This window comes from Hordeum vulgare, chromosome 3H (genome assembly GCF_904849725.1).
Source record: "Hordeum vulgare subsp. vulgare chromosome 3H, MorexV3_pseudomolecules_assembly, whole genome shotgun sequence".
NCBI classification, from domain to species: domain Eukaryota; kingdom Viridiplantae; phylum Streptophyta; class Magnoliopsida; order Poales; family Poaceae; genus Hordeum; species Hordeum vulgare.
The window spans coordinates 524,682,489-524,708,932 of NC_058520.1; the positions used below are offsets into that span (position 1 = coordinate 524,682,489).

At 47.3% G+C, this 26,444-nt stretch overlaps 1 protein-coding gene across 1 annotated transcript; it reads right to left on the minus strand.

The window, feature by feature from the left end:
- Positions 1-8,775: 8,775 nt before the first annotated feature.
- On the minus strand, positions 8,776-12,584 carry LOC123444689 (NADH--cytochrome b5 reductase 1-like). Its single transcript, XM_045121496.1, has 9 exons — positions 12,337-12,584; positions 11,287-11,428; positions 11,098-11,188; positions 10,889-10,966; positions 10,621-10,701; positions 10,441-10,530; positions 9,818-9,883; positions 9,204-9,290; positions 8,776-9,078 (listed from the first exon to the last, which is right to left on the minus strand). The coding sequence occupies exons 1-9, from the start codon at positions 12,446-12,448 to the stop codon at positions 8,986-8,988; spliced, it is 840 nt and encodes a 279-aa protein (XP_044977431.1). The 5' UTR covers positions 12,449-12,584; the 3' UTR covers positions 8,776-8,985.
- Positions 12,585-26,444: the final 13,860 nt, after the last annotated feature.

A 26,444-nucleotide genomic window follows, 5' to 3' on the forward strand; every position in this document is an offset into this window, starting at 1 on the left:
GGGAAATGGTCATCTTGCCTCAGATCCCGCTTGGAAGAAGAATGCCTCCGTGAAGCAGACGAACCGATGTAGTCGAACGGGTCCTCACAATCCGGCACGCTGCGAAACCCTATAGAGACGAAGCAAACCGGAAACACAAATCAACACACGGAATTCACCACATGATGCACAACACATATGATGCATGAGCAGCTGAATACATGCAAATCACGGCATGAAAATTCACAACACTCAAACACTACACATTAAGTGAAGTTCAATATGCAACGAGTTGCATATTGACGAAACTCCACGTTTATTTATTTAGTTCTATCCTGATTAGGTACACGGCAATATTAAATATGGTTAAACATGGCAAGAGGTGAAGCGTAATTAAACTACCTATCTAGGCATTTTAAATGAGGTCGGAAACGACATATAGCATCTCCGAGACGACCTCACATGTTAATTTACAATTATGTCCAGATCTGAACTAACACATTTAATTAGTTGTTAAACAGCAAAACAAATAGGTTCACTTGATTCTGCGCGTCGTTACAAGCAATTTACACATAGAGATCATCTCCAACGGAGTTACGGATCAAAAGTTACAAGCACCGCAAGATATGATGGCATGAATGCAATATGTGTGCAACGGCGGTCACGAGCACCTCAAAACATACAACCAGCAAGAGAAAATGAAACTACACGAGATTCTAAGCAAGTTTCATATAGGACACGCTCAAATCGGAGCTATGGATCAAAAACTACGAGCAAAACAAGAAATGACTACAACCTGTCAAAATCAGCCACATAGCATTTTCTACACCTCACAACTACGAGCTACTCAACTCAAATATACTCAACCAAGGCATGACACGAAAGAGGGCAAGAAGCACTACAACTAACAACTAACATAAACTAGCATGGCATCATGGATCACTAGGGAAAGAGGTCACAAAATGGCAGCTCGCACACTATTTCAGACTTAGCGAAAATTACACTTCATGAAAGTGCAGTTTTCCATCTGAAGCCATATTGACAGCAGCAAAACCTATAGCTACAGGACTCCAAATGGCATGAAAATTCACAGCATGCTAGAGAAACACAAGGGCTACAACTAACCCCATTGCACCAACCTCAAAAGAGCTACAGATCACAAGTTACAAGCAAGACAAGACAGCAACAAAATATAACAGATCTCAGACTTAGAAATATTTCAGCATCTCCAAATCAGCACTATTTCTAGCAACTTGAGAGCAATCAAACCACACCTAAACATGCATTTCTATTGCAACCAAAAATACCAGGGGCTAGTCCAAACACCCAAGAACAACTCCCTAGTTGACAACTCCGTCAAACGAAGCACGGAATAAATTCTACGAAAAAGACAATAGGGCAACATGGCAAAATATTGTGCGAACTTACTTGCTCTAATGCTAAAACTAATTGCACAGTTTATACCCCGAAAACATATAAAACATGTGGGGTTGCAACACAATAATCTCACCACACATAAATGCGAGAAAATAACCTATACACGGAAAAATAAACTAGCGGCAATCCCTACACGCAAAAATACAAATGACCGCTCTAAAATACATGGCAAGAGGGTTCCTAAAACATGGACATTTTATCTAAGGCATTCAGGCAATCCGGACTTGCGCAAAAAAATAATTACGGGCACTATCCTATCTAGACAGCATGTAAACCTAGGCATATGGCACGCTAAACAACGTCAAACAAATATGCAAGTTTTATAATCGGATTCTACGCGAAATTCTACACCAAAAGCATATATAACTCATCGTGATTCGACTTACGGAAAATAAACTACGGGCATTCTAATATATCTATTTATCTGGCATTTATATAATTCCAAAAAAAAATCCCTAATAGAAAATAAGCTACCGGGCCTATTCTATTCTCATGGGCTACACAGGGGGGCGCAATATAGCTAGGCCACGCTCGGGGCGCAACATAGGGTATGGGGGCAACTTACCTCGGCCTAGGAGGCCGGCCTGGAGGAGGAGGCCCAACGGGGCAGCCTAGGTGGGTCGGATCGGCCGCAACTGGCCCACGAGGCCGGGGCGCAGGGGAGCCATCGCACGAGAGGGAGGCCCAGACGATGGGCGGCCTGAAGGGCGCGGTCAACGCCCGTCGTCTCCTTCCTTTGCTCGCGACACGGAGGCCGGCCACCGCGACGGGAAGGCTCGGGGCAGAGCCATGGGGCAGTTCCACGGCGGGGAAGAGCTCGCGACGGCGGGGATCGACCGGATCCGACGCAGGACGGCGGGATCCGCTCGTTCCCGAGGTGGAGGCAGGACTTGGCGGCGGGGACGTGCGCGGGAGCTCGCCATGGCGGGTGCGCCAGGAGCTGTGCTGCGCGCAGCGGCGGAGGGCGGCGAGGCGGGGAACTGGGCACTCGCGGGGAGCCGAGGGCGCGGGCTCTGGCGCACGGGGAGGTGGCGGCCGGCGAGGGCCTCCGACGAGCCAGAGCACGGGAGCGCGGGCGGCGGTTCGGGCCCGTGCGGGCCTCGGATGGGCTCGGTGGGCCCGCGGTGGCTGGCAGAGGGGAGAGAGAGGGGGCTAGGGTTTGGGGGTAGGTGGCGCGGATCCTGAGGTAGGAGGAGAGGGGGTTGTCTAAAAATATCCGGGGGCTATTTATGGACAAATGGGGGGCTAGGTTTAGCGAAATTCCGCCCCGTTTTCAACCGTGCGGTCGGATTCGACTAATTCCGAACGGGGGAACGGTTACGAGGCCGTGTAGAGGGGATATCCGGGGACGAGAGGGAGAACGGGCGGCGCGGCAACGAATTTTAAAACACCGACAAACGTCCGACGGTAGACCGAATACGGTGCCGCTACGGTCGACCGTTCGGGTACCAGACGGACTCCGATCGCGACGAAATTCGACAGGCGGCCTAGCTATAACTAATCACGACCGCATGCCAAGTTTCACCTCGATCAGAGAAAGTTTTCAACACACTTTTAAAACAGGGTTTTGATGAAGCCGCGGTCGCGTGCGTGTGTGGTCGGGCTCAGAACAAACTACGATGAGAACCGGCAACTAACAACGGATGCAAGTTTGAAAACTGGCGACAACGGAGATGCCGATGCAATGCTGATGATGCGCATGATGCGATGATGATGCGACAAAAGAAAATAGACACACAACGAAAACGGAATAGAAGCGGAATCTTTTGGAACGTCGGCATCGGGCTGTCACAAAGGTGGTGATGGAAATATGCCCTAGAGGCAATAGTAAATTAGTTATTATTATATTTCTTTGTTCATGATAATCATTTATTATCCATGCTATAATTGTATTGATTGGAAACACAAATACATGTGAGGATACATAGACAAAACACTGTCCCTAGTAAGCCTCTAGTTGACTAGCTCGTTGATCAAAGATGGTCAAGGTTTCCTGGCCATAGACAAGTGTTGTCACTTGATATCGGGATCACATCATTAAAAGAATCATGTGATGGACAAGACCCAAATTATGGACGTAGCATGTGATCGTGTCAATTTTGTTGCTATTGTTTTCTGCGTGTCAAGTATTCATTCCTATGACCATGAGATCATGTAACTCACTGACACCGGAGGAATACCTTGTGTGTATCACACGTCCCAACGTTACTGGGTGACTATAAATGTGCTCTACAGGTATATCCGAAGATGTCTGTTGAGTTAGCATGGATCAAGACTGGGATTTGTCACTTCGTGTGACGGAGAGGTATCTCGGGGCCCACTTGGTAATACAACATCACATACAAGCCTTGCAAGCAATGTGACTCAAGTGTAAGTCACGGGATCTTGTATTACTGAACGAGTAAAGAGACTTGCCGGTAATGAGACTGAAATAGGTATAGGGATACCGACGATCAAATCTCGAGCAAGTAACATACCGAAGGACAAAGGGAATGTTATACGGGATTATATGAAGACTTGGCACAGAGGTTCAACCAATAAGATCTTCGTAAAATATGTAGGATCCAATATGTACATCCAGGTCCCGCTATTGGATATTGACCGAGGAGTGTCTCGGGTCATGTCTACATAGTTCTCGAACCCGCAGGGTCTACACACTTAAGGTTCGATGATGTTTTAGCATAGTTGAGTTATATGTGTTGGTGACCGAAGGTTGTTCGTAGTCTCGGATGAGTTAACGGACGCCAAGAGGGTTTTCGGAATGGTCCGGAAACGAAGATTGATATATAGGATGGTTTCATTTGGTCACCGGAAAGTTTTGGGCATTACCGGCAGTGTACCGGGAGTGACTAAAGGGTTTCGGGTATTCACCGGGAGGGGCCTACCCACCCGGGAGTGAGACCAGTAACCCTAGGGTGGCGCACCAACCCTTAGTGGGCTGGTGAGGCCAGCCCAAGAGGGCTATGGCACAACAAGAAGAAAACTCCAAAGGAAAAAAGAAAAGCAAGGAAAGAGGGAGGTGGGAAGGAAGGAGTGGACTCGTTCCCCCAAACCGAATTGGGGTGGGAGTCCACCTCCTCCTCCTTGGTCGGCGCCCTTGGGGTTCCCTTGAGTCCCAAGGCTAGCCCCTCCCCTCCTCCTATATATATTGGTGGTTTTAGGGCTTTTGAGGCACAACTTTTGCCGCGTGCAACTCAAACCTATACCACGTAGTTCTACCTCTAGATCGGATTTCTGCGGAGCTCGGGTGGAGCCCTGCAGGAGTAGATCATCACCACCACCGGAGCGCCATCACGGTGTCGGAGAACTCATCCACTTCTCCGTCGCTCTTGCTGGATCAAGAAGGCCGATATCGTCATCGAGCTGTACGTGTGATGAACGCGGAGGTGCCGTCCGTTCGGCGCTAGATTGGAACGGGTCGTGGGACGACGGTGATTTGAATCACGAAGTTGTACCACTACATCAACCGCGTATCTTAATGCTTCCCGCTGAGCAATCTACAAGGATATGTGGATCAAATCTCCCTGTCATAGATGGACATCACCATGATAGGTCTCCGTGTGCGTAGCAAATTTTTTGTTTCCCATGCAACGTTCCCCAACAGGTGGCTGCTATGCGTAGCAGTAGCGCTGTAAGCCGACGAGCACTACTACTAAGCACTGTAGCAGTAGCGCTTGTCGGTGCCCCGGTGCTGCTGCTAACCGGGGCGCACCTGCTCGCACCGTACACACATAGCGGTAGTGGTGGGATGCCAACACGCGCTACTGCTATGTAATTAGTTGTAGCGTTGGTTATCGACCACCGCTACTATTACACGTAGCTCTGTGAGTGGCGATGGGACTACTTAGTAGTAGTGTCGTGTGAACAGACCGCGCTACTTCTACTTGGATACTTGTAGCGACGGTTGTTGCACCGCGGTACTACTACTTAGCAATAGCGCTTCTAGATTATCTCGTGCTACTGCTAAAATTCTATCTATAAGCTTTCTCCTAGTAGTGAACTTCATCGGCCTTGACCGAGTAGGTACACTAATTTTTTTTTTCACCGTGTCTTTTGTAAACAATATGTACTTCTTTCTGCGACTGCAACAAGTAGATAAAATAGTTGAACCTATAAGAAACAAAACCTATTGCAACAAAGGTAGGAAAAGATGATATTCAAGAGGGATCTGTTTGAGTTGCATACCTAAACTACGCCTTTTCTTGATCAATTTTCATGATTACCCAATCCAGCATATCGGCATGAACAGAAAAGGAGTTGATATTCAAGAGAGATCCAAAGTTGCGTTTGCATATAATTTCCTTCTTGTTTTTGGCTGACGATCTGTAATCTGGCGCAAACGGGTGGTTGAGAAACGTGTTGAGAATGACCCATCAGCAGCAGAACATTCGTCGTCGTCCATTCTGCAAAACAGAAGAAAGAACAAAAGGAAAGTTATAAAAACACTGAAACGGAAAAAGGCCTATTACAGCACAACAAAAACATAGTTCTAACACCTATACTACAATCTAATAAGAGTCACTCCACTAATTTCACTCAATCCTGAGTAAGAATGACTATTGCAACATGACTATTTAACTCAGTCTAAATAATAAACCTAATTTTAACAAGAATAAAAACATGACTATTGCAACAGAACTTTCAATATATATTCAATGTGAGAAATGTACCTCAAGATAGCAAAACAAGAAGCCTACAAGTACACATTAAAAATTCAGGCTAACAAAAACATCACAAAATGCCAATGGTGTGTATCGGTTGCGTTGCATTTCGTGTTGCATTGCCACTATTTCACTGCTGAAGAACACCAACAACATATCCTAAGGACTACAGGTTCCTTAGGGTTCCTAACAAATCAGCTACCCTTCAGATACAACTCCTACGGGACAGCTCGGACGACCACCACCACACCAGCTCCTCGACCGTCTAAATCTGGAGCTTCACTAGATGTTGCAGCACCCGACGTCCTGGCTGGAGCCATGCCCGCATATGGAAAAGCAGCTCACGACGAGCAGCTCCTACTCTGGGAAATAGAGCCGAGGACACGCCTTGCCACCGTCGTACCAAGCATGGCCGGTGCTTTACACTTTACATGCCTACCTAGGCCGGTGCCAAAACAAGAAGCCTTGCCTGCCCCGATGCTCCTCTTCCCTACTCTACTCTATTGCTGCTCAGAGCATATCTAGTAGAACCCTCAAACCCTCAAACCCTTAAAAATAACCGCTTTTTTACAGTTTTTATCGGAAAAACGGCGTAGACTAGAACCCTTAAACCCTTAAACCCGTAAAAAAATTTAGAGGTCGAACCCTCAAAACCCTTCCCAGCCTGTAGAAGTGAGGGTTGGGGGGGAAAACTGCCCCCAACCCGTACTCCACTTCCCACCTCGCGCGGGAGGCAGTTGGTTCCCGCCCGCGTGCGGAAGTTGCTCCGGCCGCCGCCGCCCCGCCGCCCCCCGCGCTCCGGCCGCCGCCCCGCCGCCCCCCGCGCTCCGGCCGCCGCCCCGCCGCCCCCCGCGCTCCGGCCGCCGCCCCGCCGCCCCCCGCGCTCCGGCCGCCGCCCCGCCGCCCCCCGCGCTCCGGCCGCCGCCCCCCGCGCTCCGGCCGCCGCCCCGGCCCCGGCCCCGCCGCCCCTCTGCGCCCAGGCCCCGGCCCAGCGCTCCAGCCGCCGCCGTCGCGCCCGCCGCGCCCCCGCCCGTCGCCGCCGCGCCTGCCGCCGCGCCCCCGCCCCCCGCGCTCCAGCCGCGGCCGCCGCCGCCGCGCCCCCGCTTGCCGCCGCGCCTGCCGCGGCCGCCCGCCGAGAAGGGTCGCGGCGCCCGGCGGAGCTCCACCGCGCGGTACGCCAGGGAGACGGCCTCGTCCAGGCAGCGCGAGCGCGAGCTCCTCCGCGGCTGAAGTCATTTTTGTATCCTCTGTTCCTCCGCGTGCATGTTCATAGTGTTCAAAACTAGGCTATAAGGGTTGGGTTTGAGGGTTCTAGTCTTTGCCTCTGTTTTTCAACCCTTAAAAGTGTCAAAAATGGCCAATTCTCAACCCTTAAAACTGATTTTGGATTTAAGGGTTTGAGGGTTCTACTAGAGATGCTCTCACTCTGCTAGAGCTGCTGCGGCCAAACCACAAGGGAACAACTGGCTAACTAGTTGGTTAATTATTGAAGCAGATTTTTGACATGAAGCCACCGCAGGGGCAAGATCGCCGACGAGCCCAACACAAACCCCCGCAACCACCCCTCCTACAAGACGACTCAGATCCACGAGAACCACCCATCCTACACCTACCCAAGTCCTCCACGCTCCACCCTCTCGAAATGCTCCAATTTCCTACCGCGCCAGAACGAGATCTAGAAGAAAACAAACCTCGGCTCTGGGCCGTCAACGACCATGAAGCACGAAGACGATGCGCGAGTCTTCACTCCCTCCCTGCCCGCCGGTGCCGCCGCTCCTTTGCCTAGCTTCCACGCTGACCGTCGCATCCGACAGTTACTGGATCGACGTAGAGGAGGGGAGAAGGGAGCAGCTGAGGGAGGGGTTGCAATGGTACCGGTCAAGCTGGAGTGAACTGCAATCACTCGTGGATGGACCAAGGCACATGGTCGGGGTTGCGTGTGTCCGGACGAAGAGAAATTGAGCCATGAGATTTGATGCGATCGGACGTCAAAGAAAGAGGTTTACGTCCAACAAAATCAGTCGATGGATTTAAAACGTTTTCCATTTTTTTACTCCCTTATACGGTTTAGGCGCTCGGCTAGGTCCCGTTGGAGAAATAAATCAGATCTTTTACTTCTCTAATCATTTTGGGGATCGGCTAAGGCTGGCCATAGTGGGAGTAACTAAGGTAGTATCATGTACTCGGGAATAGCAAACATGCTGATGTGACAGACGATTAAAGAAAAGAGAGAGGGTTAGAGTAACATAGCTAGATACCGTAACATGTTAAATGCTATGCTACTATTTGTCATGCATGCCAATAAATAAAGTCATCTATGATACTACTTTATGATACTATGCACTATGAAGGTAGTATTATACAATAGTATCATATGCATGATACTACTATATGTTACTCCCCACTATGGCCAACCTAAAGATGCCCTAATGGACCCAAGTTTTACCAGCTTACCCTTCTAGACACTACACCGTAGGCGCGTAAATACAATTCACTATTTCGATTGTCTTTGATCCCACGGCATACAACTTCTTGTTTCAGTTTTTTTCCTCTCCTCGTTTTTCCACCGTAATTTTCGCTTTTTTATCTCTCTATATGCTCCTCATGTGTATCGCTGCAAAGGGTACAAACAAATTACAGTACAAACATTTTACCAATGTTAGTGATGTTCGCCAAAAAAAAAAGGTGATGCGGTGACTGTTGGACCCACCCAATGCTCATATTTCAATTTCAAACCAATAATAAAAGTGGATCGAGCGAAATGTGGGCCTCTGCACATTTGGCCACCAAAAAGGAGGTACAAGACTAAAAATGCATCGCTTGTGGAAGATATAATCAAGAGGGGTCGGACAGCCTCCATGCTTGATAATGTAGGGCGTGGGGGGCCTTATTTTGGAGCTCCGGAAACTTAGAACTGGAACTGCATCTCCTTTGTGTATCCGAGCTCCTCAAGGTGCGCAGCCATCGCCTTGTTCATCGGAGGAGGGCCGCATCTCAAGATCTGGAATACAGCAAAGAAAACATGGATTATCTCGGAGACACGGTACAAATCGGAGTTTCCTCCAAGACGACCGCTTGGTCCTCACTTGTAAACAAAGTTCCAAGGGATGAAGACTTGAGTTTTACCTGGATGTCCTCAGCAGGTGCTGGACAGTGAATTTTAATCATATCCTGGGACACAAACCCAACACCACCGTTCCAGACTTCAGGAGGCTGCACATGCAAACGACAGTATGAGAATCTGTTGGGAATGCCTTTATAATGCAATGGAAATCATGAGTCATGACTCTCAATGCAATTCTGTACCATTGGACTAGGTGTGATTAGAGCACGCGGTAAGCAGATAAAAGACAAATTCATAATGCTTGTTTTGTTTATTTCAGAACATGGTATTCATCCCATCAAAATATGTTTAGCACATACTATGTTCAATCATCTTAAGTAGTCCAACACTATTCAAAACCTACCTGTGTGACCGATTTTATGCATACAGCTCTGTCCTGCAATTATCTAGCAGTGCTACGTTACCATGTGTTCAACTATCAACATGCTGTCCAATGTTAATGCCGTGAGAGTCACAACAGAAATTCTGCACCTACTTATACTAGTTCCCAATAAATGGAAAAGTACTGGATCCATTGTTTCCGAACAGAACTACCGGCTTGCTTCCGCACAATAAATGCAGTGTACTGATTTGATATGCACATCTAGTTAAAAGATGAGAAGAACATAGGGTGCACCTGATTCAACACGTAGAAAATCTTGAAGCGGTCAGGATATTCTTCGGCCAGGCTGTCCAGCTCTTCCTGCACAGATTAAACAGACTTATAAAGTCGGCACCAAGCAAAATAGTACAGTACTAGTGAAGCACATCCATCATTCAAGAACATCCCTTAGCTCAAGCCCATGCTGCTTTCATGATTTGAGTAACTTTGTAATTCATATATCCAGTTATAGATGGTTTAATATTTATAATAAAAAATAAAGCTAGGGAAGTTATATGTAAGTTTCAGTTATGAATTACTCTGTGTGATTAGTTCCCTTTTACTGCAGTACAAATTGTGCACAAGTTCTGAATCACCTTAGAAATTCTAGATATTTTACACTAAAATATCCTGAAGGGAATAAGGGAAACAATACTTGGCATCTAAGTGCTATATCATCAACAACTATATGGAATAGATACATCGCTGATAACAACCTTATAAAGTTCTACTAGTAAATGTGTCATATATGCTCACAGTATCTCTGGTCTAATGGGTCAACAGTTGCAAAGTATATATGTTTTGGATATGTTTCTGTACCAGATGACTGCACGAAAACCAAAAAAAGGTTTCTACAGAAAAAAGGATGGTGATTCCACCTTCAGAAGAATGTCTTCAGGTGTGACATTCGCGTAGACTAGATGAACCTTCGTTTTGTCATTAGGGTTCTCGAGAATTGCCCTTGCAACCTGTGAGAACAGAAAGATTGTTAATGGAGATCAAAGAAACCGGTTTGTAGCATCATTGAATGCAATATGGAACTTTGAACTTTTATTTACTTGGAACATCGGAGTAATGCCAGATCCACCAGCCAGCATTCCGAAAGCTCTCACTTGTCCTACTTGGTACTTGAAACGGCCCTAGATCAGAGAACAAATCATGTTAAACTTATAATTAGATGGCAAATAAGCATGACATTGTGAATGTGGACTATAAATAACAACACCTGTGCTGGCTAAACCAGAGCAAAAGGAAATTTTCAGGCTTAGCAAGCAGCTATTTCTTATGAACCTAACACAGGTTGCTCATGATAAAAAAGAGTGTTACCTTAGGTCCCTTCACAGACATATAATCACCAACTTTCATTTCACGGAAGTGATGCGACATTCTTCCTTGAGGGTACATCTGCATTTTGGGGAAAAGTAAATGTTAAAAATGAAAAGGTGAAGAAACTACAGCTGAACACACAATAATGTGGAGCAAACAGATAAGATTGTTAACCAATGTTATTATAGTATAAAGAAACGAAAGCATACCTTTATAACAAGCTGAAAATTTCCGAGATCAGAATCCAATGTAGTAGGTGTGTAAGGCTTGATTACTTCTTCACCAGTAGCATCTTGACCTCTGAATAAAGGAGGGAACATTAACATGATTTAAAATTCAAAAGAAGTACACATTGTAAAAGCAAACTTCAGAACTCGGAAGCAGCACAGAATACAAACCTGCAACTGATATGTTGACCAATTGGAAGGCCTAACACAGAGATAGGGGTTGGAAGAGCAAATCGGAATTTGGCAACATTATGGCTTATTTGCGTCTTCTCCACAAGCTTAAACTTCTTGAAGTTCTCAGGATCCAAGCAGCCTGATGTGGGCAAAAGGAGCACCAAGAATGACACTAAGCTACAGCTTATTACCCTCCAAGAGCAGAAAGAATGCTCGAGCAATATTTGTACTTGGTTGATGAAACAAAGAATGAAAGAAGTAATGAATGCTAGAATGAGGTGCGAAATTCCGCAAGCAATCACTTCCAGATTCTACAGAACCACGCACGACAAAGAAAACAAAAAAAAAATATTGCAGAATAACAGGTGCCCAGTTATTAAACTCGCATCAGTAACGCACCTAAATCCATAATCTCACAACAAGCATAATACATAGATACTAGTCACTAGGCTGGCAAAATGGATTCATTTGCTTAAATCCAGCCAGGCAACAATTTTTTTCAAGCACTATACTCATGATAACATGGTAAGACTAAATCAACCAAGTCAAATGATGAGAATCTGCCTGCAGCACAGCTCCACTTAGGCGTTCTGCCTGAAATGGAGCCGGCAGTAAAAATAACCACGGCACTCTGCCAGTGGGGTTCACTGAAGTACGGCTCATATCTTCTAGTCGTTCAACCGACTTATCTGAACACTAACAATACTTGGCTGGTTCAGTTTAGTTATGAAAACAAACACTTGACTGGTTTATCATATCCATATAGATAGCGAGCGGCATGGACACTGCAAATGGCCAATCCGCAGACCAAGTCGAGCAGGTAGCGTCTGTGACCACGAAAAAGCACCAACTCCCAAACCAATTCAGTAATTCGCAGTAAGTGGCCGAATTCGCGGGCTCACGGCCTCTCAGCGACAACTAATTGGTAGCTGCCGGATTCCGGCCAACCAGGAAACCAGATCACGTGCGAATCACAGGCATCTCATGTAATCACGCATGTATCTGCCGAACATAGGAGCAGCCATACATACATACATACATACATACCCTTGGACCTCTTGGATCGGCGGAGGAGGAGTGCGCCGCCCACGGCGACGGCGACGACCGCGACGGCGACGGCCACCATGGTCTCGACGCTCCGCCCCTGCAGGAAATCCATGGCCTCCCCTTCCTCACGCGCCGATGCTCGGGGTGGGGGTTGGTTGGTTGGGCTGCGGTGTTTGGTGCGGGATTTAGCTGGGCTTTAGAAGAGAGACGGGGCGGGAGCGGGGGTAGGTGGGGAGCGGACGCTGGTGGTGGTGGTAAGACGGAAACCGCCGGTGGTGACTGACTGACTGGTGAGACCTGTGGGCGGGGCGGGGCGCGGTGGCGGAGATCGCGAGGTCGTTTTCGCCCTTTTGCCCTCGGCACACTTCACAACAAACACAGAGTCTGAATTTCAGATGCTCTTCTCGTCTCGGTCACCGCACTGCACAGGTATCTTCAGTTCAGAAACTACACACATTCGACACACCAGACATGAGCGCCTGATCCCAAGCCTGGTCTCAATAGGAAGCATACAGTACTAGTACTATTCAAGAATCAATCACGAACTGAAGCCTCTAGGGAAAACACATTTTGAGGGTTGTAAACTGTAATGGTGATGCATGGTGGGCGCATCGCCATAGTGGGGGTTGGGATAGTAATTTCGTGCTCGCAGCCATCGCTGTCTGGGCATGGGGCGCTGGGCCCAGCTCTGTGATCGACCGGAGTGGTTCCCTAATCCCGACGTGGATTGATTGGTAGATAGATGCCCTGGCCAGTTTTTGAATTGGTATCGGCGGGCTTGGTCACTTGTTTAGACCAAAGTACTTTCTACCACCACTTGTGCGTAGGGATGCAAGAAAACCTCGAGACTCATTTTTCGGAGCATGAGCACTTCTGTAGCTTGATTAAGGGCATCTTCAATGATCGTATGATCATCGTTGGTAAAACTGCCACATAGATGATTTTGATGACATGTCACATAATAAAAGAAAAATAATGAAATCGTATGAACTTAAAGCAATGGTTCACGCACAAGCTCCGAGGCAAGCATGGTTATTTTTTTAATATTTAATAAATCCGTTTAGTATTTTACATACGGTTAACATACACTCCATTGAAAAGCTTGTATGATGTCCTGTTGGTTAATGATGTGGACACGTATACCAACGATTCAACATACGAACTGTTGAAGATGCTCTGAGGAACGACTTGATCTTAAACCAACACTAGCTTGCTCGATTTTAGCTCCATAGTTCAATATACTCCTTTCGTTTTTAAATATAATTTTTTAAGATTTTACTATAAACTATATACGAAGCAAAATAAATAAAACTGCACTCTAAAATATATCTATATGCCTCTAAAAATACTTATATTTAGAAAACGGAGGAAGTAATAGATACTGTTCCCTCCGTTTCAAAATAACTGTCTCAACTTTATACTAGCTCTCATACAAATTTGTACTAAGCTTAAGACAATTATTTTAAAACAAAGAAAGTATTAAATAATCCTGATATATATTAAATAAAATAAAATACTTTATTATAACATATTTTATGTATGATTGTTCTCCATTTTATCTACTAGCAAACATGAAATCTCTACCTAATCTCTATCTTTAATAATAAAGCAAATACTATTTCTGATCATCCGTCATTAAAAATGCCCTTTAAATTGGTAAAAGTTACCCACCAATATCATCCATAAGTTGCAAAAAACGATTCGTTTGTATTAAGTGGCCGTCAGTTTCGTTTGGTTCATGTACATCAATGCCCCCACATTTTTATACAAACACGAGTGGCCGACTGGTTAGAGCAACTCTAGCAGACCTTGTATAATCATGACCTGCAAACGCGTTTTACAGTTCGACGAAGTGGGTTTTGCGGAAGGAAAAGTTGCGCTGCAGAACAGAACCCGCATAATGAAACTGCATAATTTGAAAAATAAACATTCGCGGGCGAAATTGGAACCATAGTCATGATCATACAAACTACATTCAGTACTAGAGGGGGGCATCACCTACTGGAGCTCATCGGAGCTCACCAGAGCTACTACCTATCCTACCGCACTACGTAAAATGGAGCTCACCAGAGTCGAGCTCGTGCAGTAGTAGATATCCTACATTCAGTCGTCGTCCTCATCGGAGGAGAGCTCGACGTAGATGCGCTTCTGCGCAGTCGCTTCGCGGCGCCACTCCTCCACCTTGTGGCCGAAGGCAATGGCCGACGCGACACCCTGCTCGTAGAGCATGGTGTCGATCTCCTCCTCCCTCCGGCGGCGTTGCTGGTCCTCTTCCGCCTCTCGTGCACTCCGCGCCAGCAGGACGGGCAGAAGGTTATCTGCCTCCGCGTGAGGGAGGAAATCCTCCGGTCCGACGACGGCCCCGTCACGTCGCTCCAGCACCGCCTCGGCCTCCGGCTCCATCTTCACCGACGGGAGCTCTTCGATCTCCCTCTTCACCGGTGGGAGGGAGGAGGACGAGCGCGAGCTCGACGCCTCGAATGAGCTGCTGCCGGAGAAGAGGCGACCACGCGCGCGGTCGTACTCCTCTGTCTCGCGACGGAGGAGTGATGGCGGCGGCGTCAGGCGCGCTTACGGGCGGCGTCGGATCTGACGCAACGAGCCCTCTCGGGGTCGTCGTTCCTACGGCTACCGGAGCTGGCCATCAAGGACGGTGGATTGGAGTGGCTACGTGGCGGAATGAAGGTGTGCGTCGACGGATTGGAGGCACCGGCGGTGAGGTGGGGGGGGGCATTTCGCGGCGGTGGAGGGATAGGGTTTTGACCCGCATCCAGCGGTCGAACCCGCAGTTATACCGGTCGAGCGGTCGCGTTTACGGGCCACTGCAGAAGTTTTACGGGTCGGGCCGCGTTTGCAGTGTGTGCTATGGCAGGAAAAGCAACCCAAACCCGTATAGTTGCCGGATTTTTTGCGGGCCGGCCGTTTTGCGGGGTCTGCTAGAGTTGCTCTTAGAGAAGCAATTTCGATTCAATTTTTTTGCGTATTCATCTAGTTTTCAAAATATTCATAAGCAACGAACATCTCGCACATAAGCAATGGGCCCGCCACAGTGCAATTGTGCATTTTCGTGCGGTAGTCGGTCCATGGTCATTGTGCGATGAAGAATTCTATAATAGTTACTTCGTCCAATCATGTGCCACTAAAGATAAATCTTATTCAGGTGTGTTATGCCCGAAGTTCCTCAATTATGCGCCTCTTCTATAGTGATTCACATAATTTTGTAGCAAATCAATGTACCAAAGCACGTATGTTCGAGACATTTCCTTTTTGAGTTTTCAAAATAACTTAATGCTTATTTTTTAACATTTTGTTAGATCCCACCACCATTTGTTTACCTAATTTTTATTATAGATAAACATGATTATTCATGCTTTATTTTTTGTTTTTAGTTCACTATGATTTGCAAACAGTTATTCATTTATTTGTTGTTGTAAGCATGTCAAATTCTGCAGATTGTAATACTGCGAATTCGTTTTAATTATTATTTTATCTCTTATATAAAGAGAGGACATGGGTGGGTGCCCCGTTGAAATAGAGGAACTGTGTGACATGGAGAGGTTCCTAAGTCATTTTGGTGGTGCGTGGTGTTTTTTTTGAGAAACACTTACCTACAAACGTCTGATGCAAAAGCATTCGTCAGGTCAGTTGCATGTCGTCTATTACTAATTTGATCCTATGACTGAGAGGCTCAAGTCATGCGCGAGAAGCCCACAAACCACTCGGTCTTTTGGTCCACGCCCTAATCTAGCCCCGAATTAATCACCCCAAATTAACCACCCCAAATCAGCTCTTCCCATATCTCATGCCCGTTCGTGCTTAGAGCGGAGCTTGCCATGCGTGTAGGCTGTAGCCGCCCCTGCTCTCTCCCACTACACAAGTTCCTGAACTGTCCATCTTCAGCGTCCGCTCTACCTGGCAAGTGCGTCATTCCATCCGGTGACATGCGGGGTCTGGTAGGTACTGTTATTTACCGGCGAGGTTGTGACTTTCCTCACCATCATGCTTAACTCCACCGGGAACGGCCTGTCCTTCAGCTGCAGTTTTGGCCTCTGATCCACCTGCTGAAGCACCGTCTTGGTTGGAGAATAAGGCCGACACTACACGGGATTCCCCACCCCATCCTTGTCTGATTTAGGGTTTGGATCATCCCCTTTGGACGCCTTTTATTTCCCGTATTACTAGTAATTCCTAGCATATTTTTTCCTGAGATCTGTATTATATCTCCTCTATGTTATAACTTCATTTTTTTAATCACTAAAACACTAGTCCAATTTCTTCGAAATTTGTATGTACATCACTCAAGTACGCCTTCCTAGGTGGCATTTTTAGCTTGTTCCTTTTTAGTTTTTCAAGGTTCCAAGTAAGAGTAGTTATGAACTTATGATTCAAATTTACTCTTTTTGTGCTTCTTACCATAATGCATCCACACACAGATATTTTTGCTTCTTTTGAGATAGAAGATTGCTTTCACTGGCAAAAGAAAATTGATAATGATTCTGTGGTAATGATTTTTTTTGCTTCAACCATTGTAATTGTGTGCTACTTCTATTGCATATACATTTTCTTCAATTATCATCAAATTAGTGTATGCTTCAAGCACTATTAGTTTCTGATTCAACCATTGCTAGTATTGCTTCTGTTTGAACATCTTATTATACAACTATGAAAGGATCGATATGGTTGACTAGAGGGGGGTGAATAGGCAACAACCAATTTTTAGCTTTTCTTAACAAATTAGCATTAGCAACATAAAGGTTCTCTAAAATGACACTAGGTGAGCAACCAATATGATGCTACTTACAAAGAGTAACGAAGCAAGTAAGAGATACTCTACAACAGCAACACAAACAAAGTAAAGGTAAGAGATAACCACAAGTGGAACCGATGAAGACGAGGATGTGTTACCGAAGTTCCTTCCCTTTGACAGGAAGTACGTCTCCGTTGGAGCGGTGTGGAGGCACAATGCTCCCCAATAAGCCACTAGGGCCACCGTATTCTCCTCACGCCCTCGCACAATGCAAGGTGCCGTGATTCCACTATAGGTGCCCTTGAAGGCGGCGACCGAACCTTTACAAACAAGGTTGGGGCAATCTCCACACAATGCTTGGAGGCTCCCAACAAGACCGCGGAGCTTCACCACAATGGAATGTGGCTCCGAGGTGACCTCAACCGTCTAGGGTGCTCAAACACCCAAGAGTAACAAGATCCGCAAGGGATTAGTAGGGGAAATAAAATATCCTTTGGTGGAAGTGTAGATCAAGGCCTTCTCAAGCAATCCCTAGAAAATCAACAAGGTTGATTGGCTAGGGAGAGAGATCGAGCTAAAATGAGTTTGTGGAGCAACAATGGAGCTTAGAGGGGTTAAAGGTGAGCTCTAGGAAGAAGAAGATACCTTTATATAGTAAGGGGGCAGATACCCACCTACCACATAAAAATACAAGCGGTACTACCGCTCCTGGAGCGGTACTACCGCTCAGCTTCTCACCAACCACGATAGTACCGGGATACTACCGTGCCAACACCTCAGTGGGGAAAAGTATGCGAAAAAGCCCGTCAGAGCGGTAGTAAAGTAATACTACCGCACTGAGGGCGGTAGTACCACCCTTGGAGCGGTAGTAAAAAATTACTACCGCACCTGGGGCGGTAGTACCGCTCCTGGAGCGGTAGTAAAAATTTACTACCGCTCTGAGAGCGGTACTACCGCTTACCCCTTTCGCATAGACACTGAAAACTCATATTGTAGCTCCATTGTGGCCAGAAAATATGAGGGTGCATGAAGAGTGTACGTGAAGATTCCACCCAAACCTTTCTGACGCGGACCCCCTCTTAATAAGACGATATTCCTACGACTGAAGACTAAGAAGAGAAACATAGAATAAAGCCCGTCTTCGAGAACCTCCGAGGGGCGTCGAGTCATCTTGTGCGTAAAAAAGAATAGTCTGAAATGCTCAAAACATAAGATTAATCCGCACAACAATTTTCATCAATCACTAAAACGACTTAGGAGAAATATGCCCTAACAATCTCCCCCTTTTTGGTGGATTGATGACAATGCTGGATTTGCACAGAACAATATAGATAGGCATATGCAAACTCCAAACTTTACACAATTGGAGACTAGTTTCCTCTGGGTATGTGCATACCAACAACCAACCACAGAGAGAACACTGCCCCTAGATTATATAGACTAAGCCATCCTTGCTACATATGTAAGAGTAGATGCAAGAAATTGGAAGCATGGCATAGCATGTGAGCAAGGGGATACTGGCACAAGATAATATGTCTCACAGGCTAATAACAAGATAAATAATACTGAGACAAAGGATAAGGAAGATAAAGCATATGTCTCACACCATGATAGGGTCTGACGACTCATAGTCTCAAGCATAAAGCAAGAGCAAACAATGGAAGCAACAAAGTTTTAGCAAACCAAATAACCAGGAAACCTAGAAAACGAGAAAATCCTACACTCTCTCCCCCTTTGGCATCGGAACACCAAAAAGGCAGAGAGGACCCCTACAACCCAGGTGGTAGTGCGAACGGTAGAGAACGAGGGCATCAGTCGGTGTCTTCGTCATCAACATACTCCTCATCTGAGTCATCGTCGGTGTCCTCCTCAGATGCAGCCCACTGAAACTGGTGCTTCGCCATCCATTCAGCCTCCGGGGTGATCTCGCGCTCAGAACCGCTGGAGAAGGGCAGATCAAGCTTCCTCATTATCAATTTGTCATGCTGGCGACTCTCTTTCTGAGCAACATGGGTCTTGTACTGGCCCTTGGCCTACATGCAGAACAAGGTCTTCATCATGTCGGTGAGCCGTTTGGCCCATGATGGTTCCGCAGAGGCAGGCATATGAGAATCCTCACCCTGTCGGTGATCCTGTGGAGGGGCCTCACTGTCAGCATTAGCCACATCCTCATCAGAATCCCTCGGGGCAGCAGGACAAGAGGAGGTGTTGGCCCATTTGTCCTTCTGGTGCAGTTTGATGGGATCATGGCAAACCCAAGCAGGAGCAAGAAACTCAACATCGGGAAAAGTCTTGGCCCAAGTGGTCTTGATGAAGAAAAACGGGTAAGGACCGTAGATTGGGACCTTAAGGTTGATAACTGCAGAGTAGAGCTCATTCCACATGACATGAGAGACATCAAGGGGTTCACAATGACAATTCTTCCCCTTCTGACACATGAGTAGCATATCTACTAGGTAAGAGTGAACCTGGTCCTTGTTGCCAACTTTGGGAAACAGAGTGCTGCAAAAAATGCGGTGCATCACATCTAGAAAGGGATTCTTGACATAAGAGACCTCACCAGCTCGGGCGTGCTTCACACTGAGGTAAGGGAGCAGCTTCTCCTTGGCAGTAGCTTGAGGCTTGGCATGGGGGGCGCAAGCCAACAGGATGATCTAGGCCCTCATCCCTAACCTGAAGGAGATCCATGAAATCCTTCCATGTAGCAGTCAGCTGCTCTCCATTGGTCGGCAAGGTCATGGTACGAGCATTATCGTGGTGAAAGTGAACTGTGGCAAAGAAGTGAGCCACAATCTCAATGTCAAAATCTTGTTGAAAATATATGAGGCCCGCAATCTGAAGTTGGTCCACCAAAGAGAGGGCCTCACCAAAGTAAGACATGTCCTTCTTCAAGTGATCAAGATCAATCCATTGCACCAGTACATACAGATTCTTCTTCGACCTGAGAACATCTTCATAAATCAGGAACTGATCGCGATTCCAAAACATGTCACCTCCAGGGAATGTCTCCCTATTGCTGGCATAGGGATTGAGCTTGCGACGGTGTTGAAACTTAACCAGCGGCATGGTGTTCCAGTTGACTGTGTTCTTCTTCGGAACAGGCTTCTTGAAACTACGCTTGGGTGCATTGGACCCTTCAGATGGGTCGGAGGAGGGACGCTTGGAGCTGGCACTGCGAGGCGGGTTCGAACGCCGGGAACCACCGCCTGGGACACACAAAAGGCACACAAAACACGAAAGACAAGGAAAACAAGTCAAGGCAAAGATCAAGAAGGACCGGAAAACCCAAAGAACACAAGAGTGAAGTGTGTGCAAAGAGGGGAGCGGTAGTACCGCCTAGAGGGCGGTAGTACCGCTGTTGGAGCGGTAGTAAAATTTTACTACCGCTCTATAAGCGGTAGTACCGCTCCACGAGCGATAGTACCGCGTCGTGAGGGGCGGTAGTACCGCACGGGAAGCATAAGCCCAGATCTAATCATGTTTTTGAACAATAAAACTTTGAACTAGGATCTAAAACCTCAGATCTGGAACCCTTTGCACTCCTAGACACACAAACCCCATATGCCAAGGGACCACACTAACCAAGACTGCCACTAAATCCCAATCACGTGAAGAAACGGTGCCATGAGTGACCGGAACAACGATATGCCCCTAACCCTAGATTGAATCAACAAGAAAGCAAAAGAACACGGATGAGGGGCAGTACCGGGGTCCATGGCGCGTGGGGAAGAATCCCACCGGTCGGAATCGGAGGACGATGGTCATACAGGGAGATCCGGCAATCCCTTTGGGCAGTTCTTGGAGAGAGGAGAGAGAAAGAGAGATGAACTCGGGGCCGAGGGGAAAGAAAAAGGCCTCCCCAGCCCTTTAAATAGCCCCTAGGTCGAGGCGGCGTGATGCTACCGCAGTCATCGCGGTAGTACCGCTCCCTCAGCGGTAGTAAAAAATCACTACCGTGCTGGGGCGGTAGTACCGCTCCCCCTGCGGTAGTACCGCTCCCCCTGCGGTAGTAAAATTTTACTACCGTGCTGGGGGCGGTAGTACCGTGCACTAAGTAAAAAATGTGACAGCCCGAGACCGACGTTCCAGAAGATTCCCCTCTCTTTCCGTTTTCGTCGTGTGTCTATTTTCTTTTGTCGCATCATCATCGCATCATGCGCATCATCAGCATTGCATCGGCATTCCGTTGCCGCCCATTTTCAAAACTTGCATCCGTTGTTAGTTGCCGGTTCTCGCCGTTGTCCGTTCTGAGCCCGACTGCACTCGCACGCGCCCGCGGCATCGTCGAAACCGTGTTTTAAAAGTGTGCGTAAAAATTTCTCTGATCGGGGTGAAACTTGGCATGCGGTCGTAATTAGTTCTAGCTAGGCCGACTGTCGAATTTCGTCGCGATCGGAGACCGTCTCGTACCCGAACGGTCAACCGTAGCGGCACCGTATTCGGTCTACCGTCGGACGTCTGTCGGTGTTTTAAAATTCGTTGCTGCGCCGCCCGTTCTCCCTCTCGTCTTCGGTAAACCACCCTACACGGCCTCGTATCCCGTTCCCGCGTGCGGAATCGTTCGAATCCGACCCCGCGGTTGGATCCGGAACGTGATTCCGGTTAACCGAGCCCCTATTTTCTCTATAAATAGACCCCCCCCCCCCCGTGCATTTTAGACAGCCTCTCCCTAAGCCTCCTCGTTTTCCGTGCACCCCTCAAACCCTAGCCGCCATCTCACCCAGCATTCTCCCACCTCTCTCTCCTACCCGAGCCGCCGGGCCCGCCCGAGCCCATCCGGCCGTCGCCGCCGCAACGCTCCAGCGCGCCTGCTCCCGAGGGAGATCCCCGTGCTCCCGCGCTCCCCCGTGCCCGCGCCGCCCGAGGCTTCCCCGTCGGCCCCGCCTCCGGCCGCCGCTTGCCGATAGCCACCGGAGTCCCTCGCCCTCGCCGGATCCGCTCCCGCGCGCCCCCGCTCGCCGCCTTGCCTCCCCGCCGCTGGCAACCGCCGCTAGAACCGACCGCCGCCTCGCCCACGTCTCCTCCCGCGCCGCCCGCTACCCCGACCTGTGACCGCCCTCCTCGCCGGAACCCGCGGCCACCTTGGTTCCCCCGGTCGCCTGCAGCGCCCTCCGCCGGCTCCCGTCGTTGCCGTCCGCTGGAGGAGGCCCCGCCGCCGCCAGGCCCCGTGCCCTCGGGCACGGGAGGAAGAACGAATGAGGAGCTCCTTCTCCATGCGTTGACCGCACTCCTGGGCCCCGCAGATGGCCCAGCACCAGCTCGGGCCCCCCCATCGCGCGCCGCATCATGTTGGCCAAGCAGCAACAGCGCCCCGATCGGCCTGCCTCGCCTCTTCAGCCGTCCCAGCAGCGCCCTCCGACCAGGCCGAGCCCAAGGTGAGCTCCAGCGCCTATCCCTTGCCCCGGGCGATATTTAGTGTGTTGCCCATTGGCCCATGTGTAGATTCGGCCCGAGTGGCATTTTTCTATTATCTGGCGATTTATTAATTCCAGGTTTTGCTAGATATTTGCTACGCCCGTAGTTTAATATCCGTAAGTCGGATCGCGAAGATTTAGATATGTATCTTGTGTATTTTTCCGCGTAGATTACGAATTTCTAACTTGCATAATTATTTGAGGCAGTTTGAAGTGCCTAATGCATCGTTTTGTGTGCTGTTTCAATAGGATCCGTTCCGTAGTTATTTCTCGTGCGTGTCCGGACTGCCCGTATACCGTAGATTAAATTTCCATGTTTTAGGAATCATTTTTGCATGTATTTTAGAGCGGTCATTTGTATTTTTACGCGTAGGGTTTTGCCGCTAGTTTATTTTCCCGTGTATAGGTAATTATCTTGCATATATGTGTGGCATTATTTTTGTGTTGCAACCCCACATATTTTATATGTTTCCGGGGTAGAAAAATCCATAGAATTTTTCTGTGCAATTAGTTTTAGCTTTCGAGTAAGTTAGTTTGCACGATATTTTGCCATGATGCCCTTTTGTTTATTTCGTAGGATTTATTCCGTTCTTCGTTTGACGGAGTTGTGAACTAGAGAGTTGATCTTGGGTGTTTAGACTAGCCCCTGGTATTTTTGGTTGCAATAGAAATGCATGTTTAGGTGTGGTTTGCTTGCTCCCAAGTTGCTAGAAATAGTGCTGATTTGGAGGAGCTGAAATATTTCTAAGTCTGGAATTCTGTTATATTTTGTTGTTGTCTTGTCTTGCTTGTATCTTGTGATCTGTAGCTCTTTTGAGGTTGATCCAATGGAGTTAGTTGTACCCCTTCTGTCTCTCTTGCATGCTCTAAATTTTCATGCCCTTTGGAGTCCTGTAGCTTATGATTTTGCTGATGTCAATATTGCTTCAGATCGAAAACTGCACTGTCATGAGGTGGAATTTTCACTAAGTCTGAAATAGTGTGTGAGATGCCTTTTTTGTGTCTTCTTTCCCTAGTGATCCATGATGCCATGCTAGTTGTTGTTAGTTTTTTGTAGTAGTGCTTCTTGCCCTCTTCCGTGCCATGCCTTGATTAAGCATATCGGAGTTGTGTAGCCGTAGTTGTGGGGCGTAGAAAAAGCTATGTGGTTGATTTTGGCAGATTGTAGTGAGTTCTTGTTTTGCTCGTAGTTGTTGAACCGTAGCTCCGATTTGATCGTGTCCTACATGAAACTTGCTTAGAATCTCGTGTAGTTTCATATTCTCTTGCTGTTTGTATGTTTTGAAGTGCTTGTAGCCGTCGTTGCACACATATTGCATTCATGCCATCATATCTTGCTGTGCTTGTAACTTTTGAACCGTAGCTCCGTTGGAGATGTTTTCTATGTGTAAATTGCTTGTCTTGATGCGTAGAATCACGTGAACCTATTTGTTTTGCTGTTTAACAACTAATTAAATGCATTATCTCAGTTCTGGACAGAATTGTAAATTAACATGTGAGGTCGTCTCGGAGATGCTATATGTCATTTCCGACCTCATTTAAAATGTCTAGATAGGTAGTTTAATTTCCGCTTCACCTCTTGCATGTTTGGCAACATTAATATTGCCGTGTAAATAACCGGGATAGAACTAAATAATTAACGTGGAGTTTCGTCAATATGCAACTCGTTGCATATTGAACTTCACTTAATGTGTAGTGTTTGATTGCGTGAATTGTCATGCCGTGACTCGCATGTATTCAGTTGCTCATGCATCATTTGTGTTGTGCATCATGTGGTGAATTCCATGTGATGATTCGTGTTTCCGGTTTGCTTCGTCTCGATAGAGTTCCGCAAGCGTGTCGGATGTGAGGACCCGTTCGACTACGTCGGTTCGTCTGCTTCACGGAGGCATTCTTCTTCCAAGCGGGATCTCAGGCAAGATGATCATTTCCCCAGATACCATTACTATCATTGCCATGCTAGTTTTATCGCTTCTATCGATTATGTCTCGTTGCCTACCAACTGCTAATATCAGCCTCTCAACAATGCCATGTTAACCTTCAACCTGTTCAACCTAGCAAACCACTGATTGGCTATGTTACTGCTTGCTTAACCCTGTTGTTAGCGTTGCTAGTTGCACGTGCAGATGCTTCCATGTGAAAACATGGGTTCCTTGTTATATCACCTTATTTAAATGCTATTTAATTTAATGCAGCTATATACTTGGTAAAAGGTGGAAGGCTCGGCCCTTTTCTAGCCTGGTGTTTTGTTCCACCTTTGCCCCCTTAGTTTCGGCTACCGGTGTTATGTTCCATAATTGAACGCTCCTAACACGATCGGGGTTGTTATGGGACCCCCTTGATAATTCGTTTTAGATTAAGACTGGTCTAGCAAGGCCCAACTTTTGCCTAATCACCTAATAAATTGCATAGGGACTTTCCGGACCCCGAGGATAATTTAATCAACCCCCGGACCAGTGCTCCTCATGAGTGTTGGTCCAAAAAGGACAGACTGCGGGGCCACCACGGGGCAACTCGAGGTTTGGCACCTGTAGGCTTTTCCATCCGCCTTGTCGTGAGAACGAGATACGCGGCTCCTATCGGGTTCGTCGACACGTCGGGCGGCCTTGCTGGATTAGTTTTACCTTTGACGAGATATCTTGTGCATCAGGATTCCGGTGATGCTTTGGGTAATCTCAGAGTTGAGGTTTTCCACTAGGGAATCTGACGAGATTGCGAGTTTCGTGATTGAGGATTTCTATGCGGCTTGTGGTAATTTGTGATGGACTAGTTGGAGCACCCCTACAGGGTTAAATCTTTCGGAAAGCCGTGCCCGCGGTTATGTGGCAACTTGGAAACTTTGTTTAACACTGGTTCTAGATAACTTGATGTTAACTTAAATAAAACTTGCCAACTGTGTGTGTAACCGTGACTGTCTCTTTCGTGAGTTCCTTCTCCGATCAAGGACACGGTGGGGTTATGTCTGACGTAGGTAGGTGTTCAAGATCATTCATTTGATCATGAGTAGTTCACGTCCGTTATGCGTAGATCTTCCCCCTCTTATTTCTGGTATTCGTAAGTTATCCACCAAATATAGGCTTAGCCGCTGCTGCAACCTCACCACTTGACCATGCCTCACCCATTAAGCTTTGCTAGTCTTGATACCTTTGGAAATGAGATTGTTGAGTCCCCTGTGGCTCACAGATTACTACAACACCAGTTGCAGGTACAGGTAAAGGTTACTCGACGCGAGCGCGTTGGTTGTTCATTTGGAGTTGCTTCTTCTTCTTCTTCTTCATTGATCTAGGATGGGTTCTAGGCCGGCAGCAAGGGATAGCAAGGATGGACGTCGTTCTTCTTTTGTCGTTTATTTTCATCCGTAGTCGGACCCTGCTCTTACTCTTGATGATTATGTAATGTACTGATGTGACTCTGATGTAGCTTGTGGCGAGTGTAAGCCAACTCTTTATATATCTCTTCTTTTTCAGTACATGTATTTGTAACGATATCCATTCTTGCGACACGACGAGATGCGCTTCTATCCCTGACGAGGCCCTCGTTCCAAATTGAGGATAGGGTCGCATCTTGGGCGTGGCAAGTTGGTATCAGAGCAGTACCGACCTAGGAACCCCCTTGATTGATCGAACTTGGCCGAGTCGAGTCTAGTGAAAAACTGCTTTGAGTCTAGTTATATATCGGAGAGTAGGATTCTTTTTTCTCCTCTTCTATGCTCTGGTGAGGAATCTTGACGTAATAATTTAATTCTACTCCTCTTCTCACTCAAAAAAATTTAGGATCACGCGGATATTGTCGAGATCTATATGATGCCGATGTGACGGAGTTCTGTCTTGGTGCCTCCTATCTACTTTAAGTTTCACGGGAGTTGAGCTCCAGGGGATTCTTGAGCACATCGTTATCATTCAGATTTCTTAGTATCTCAAAACGAAAGATGTTCGTAATTGCTTCAA

What these genes read in the sequence shown, in the direction of transcription:
- LOC123444689 (XM_045121496.1), bottom strand. Translation starts at nt 12,448, where the DNA reads ATGGATTTCCTGCAGGGGCGGAGCGTCGAGACCATGGTGGCCGTCGCC. An exon ending in GCATTACTCCGATGTTCCAA is followed by an intron (nt 10,531 to 10,620) that starts GTAAATAAAAGT and finishes CTGTTCTCACAG; the next exon opens with GTTGCAAGGGCAATTCTCGA. An exon ending in TTTTCTACGTGTTGAATCAG is followed by an intron (nt 9,291 to 9,817) that starts GTGCACCCTATG and finishes TTGCATGTGCAG; the next exon opens with CCTCCTGAAGTCTGGAACGG.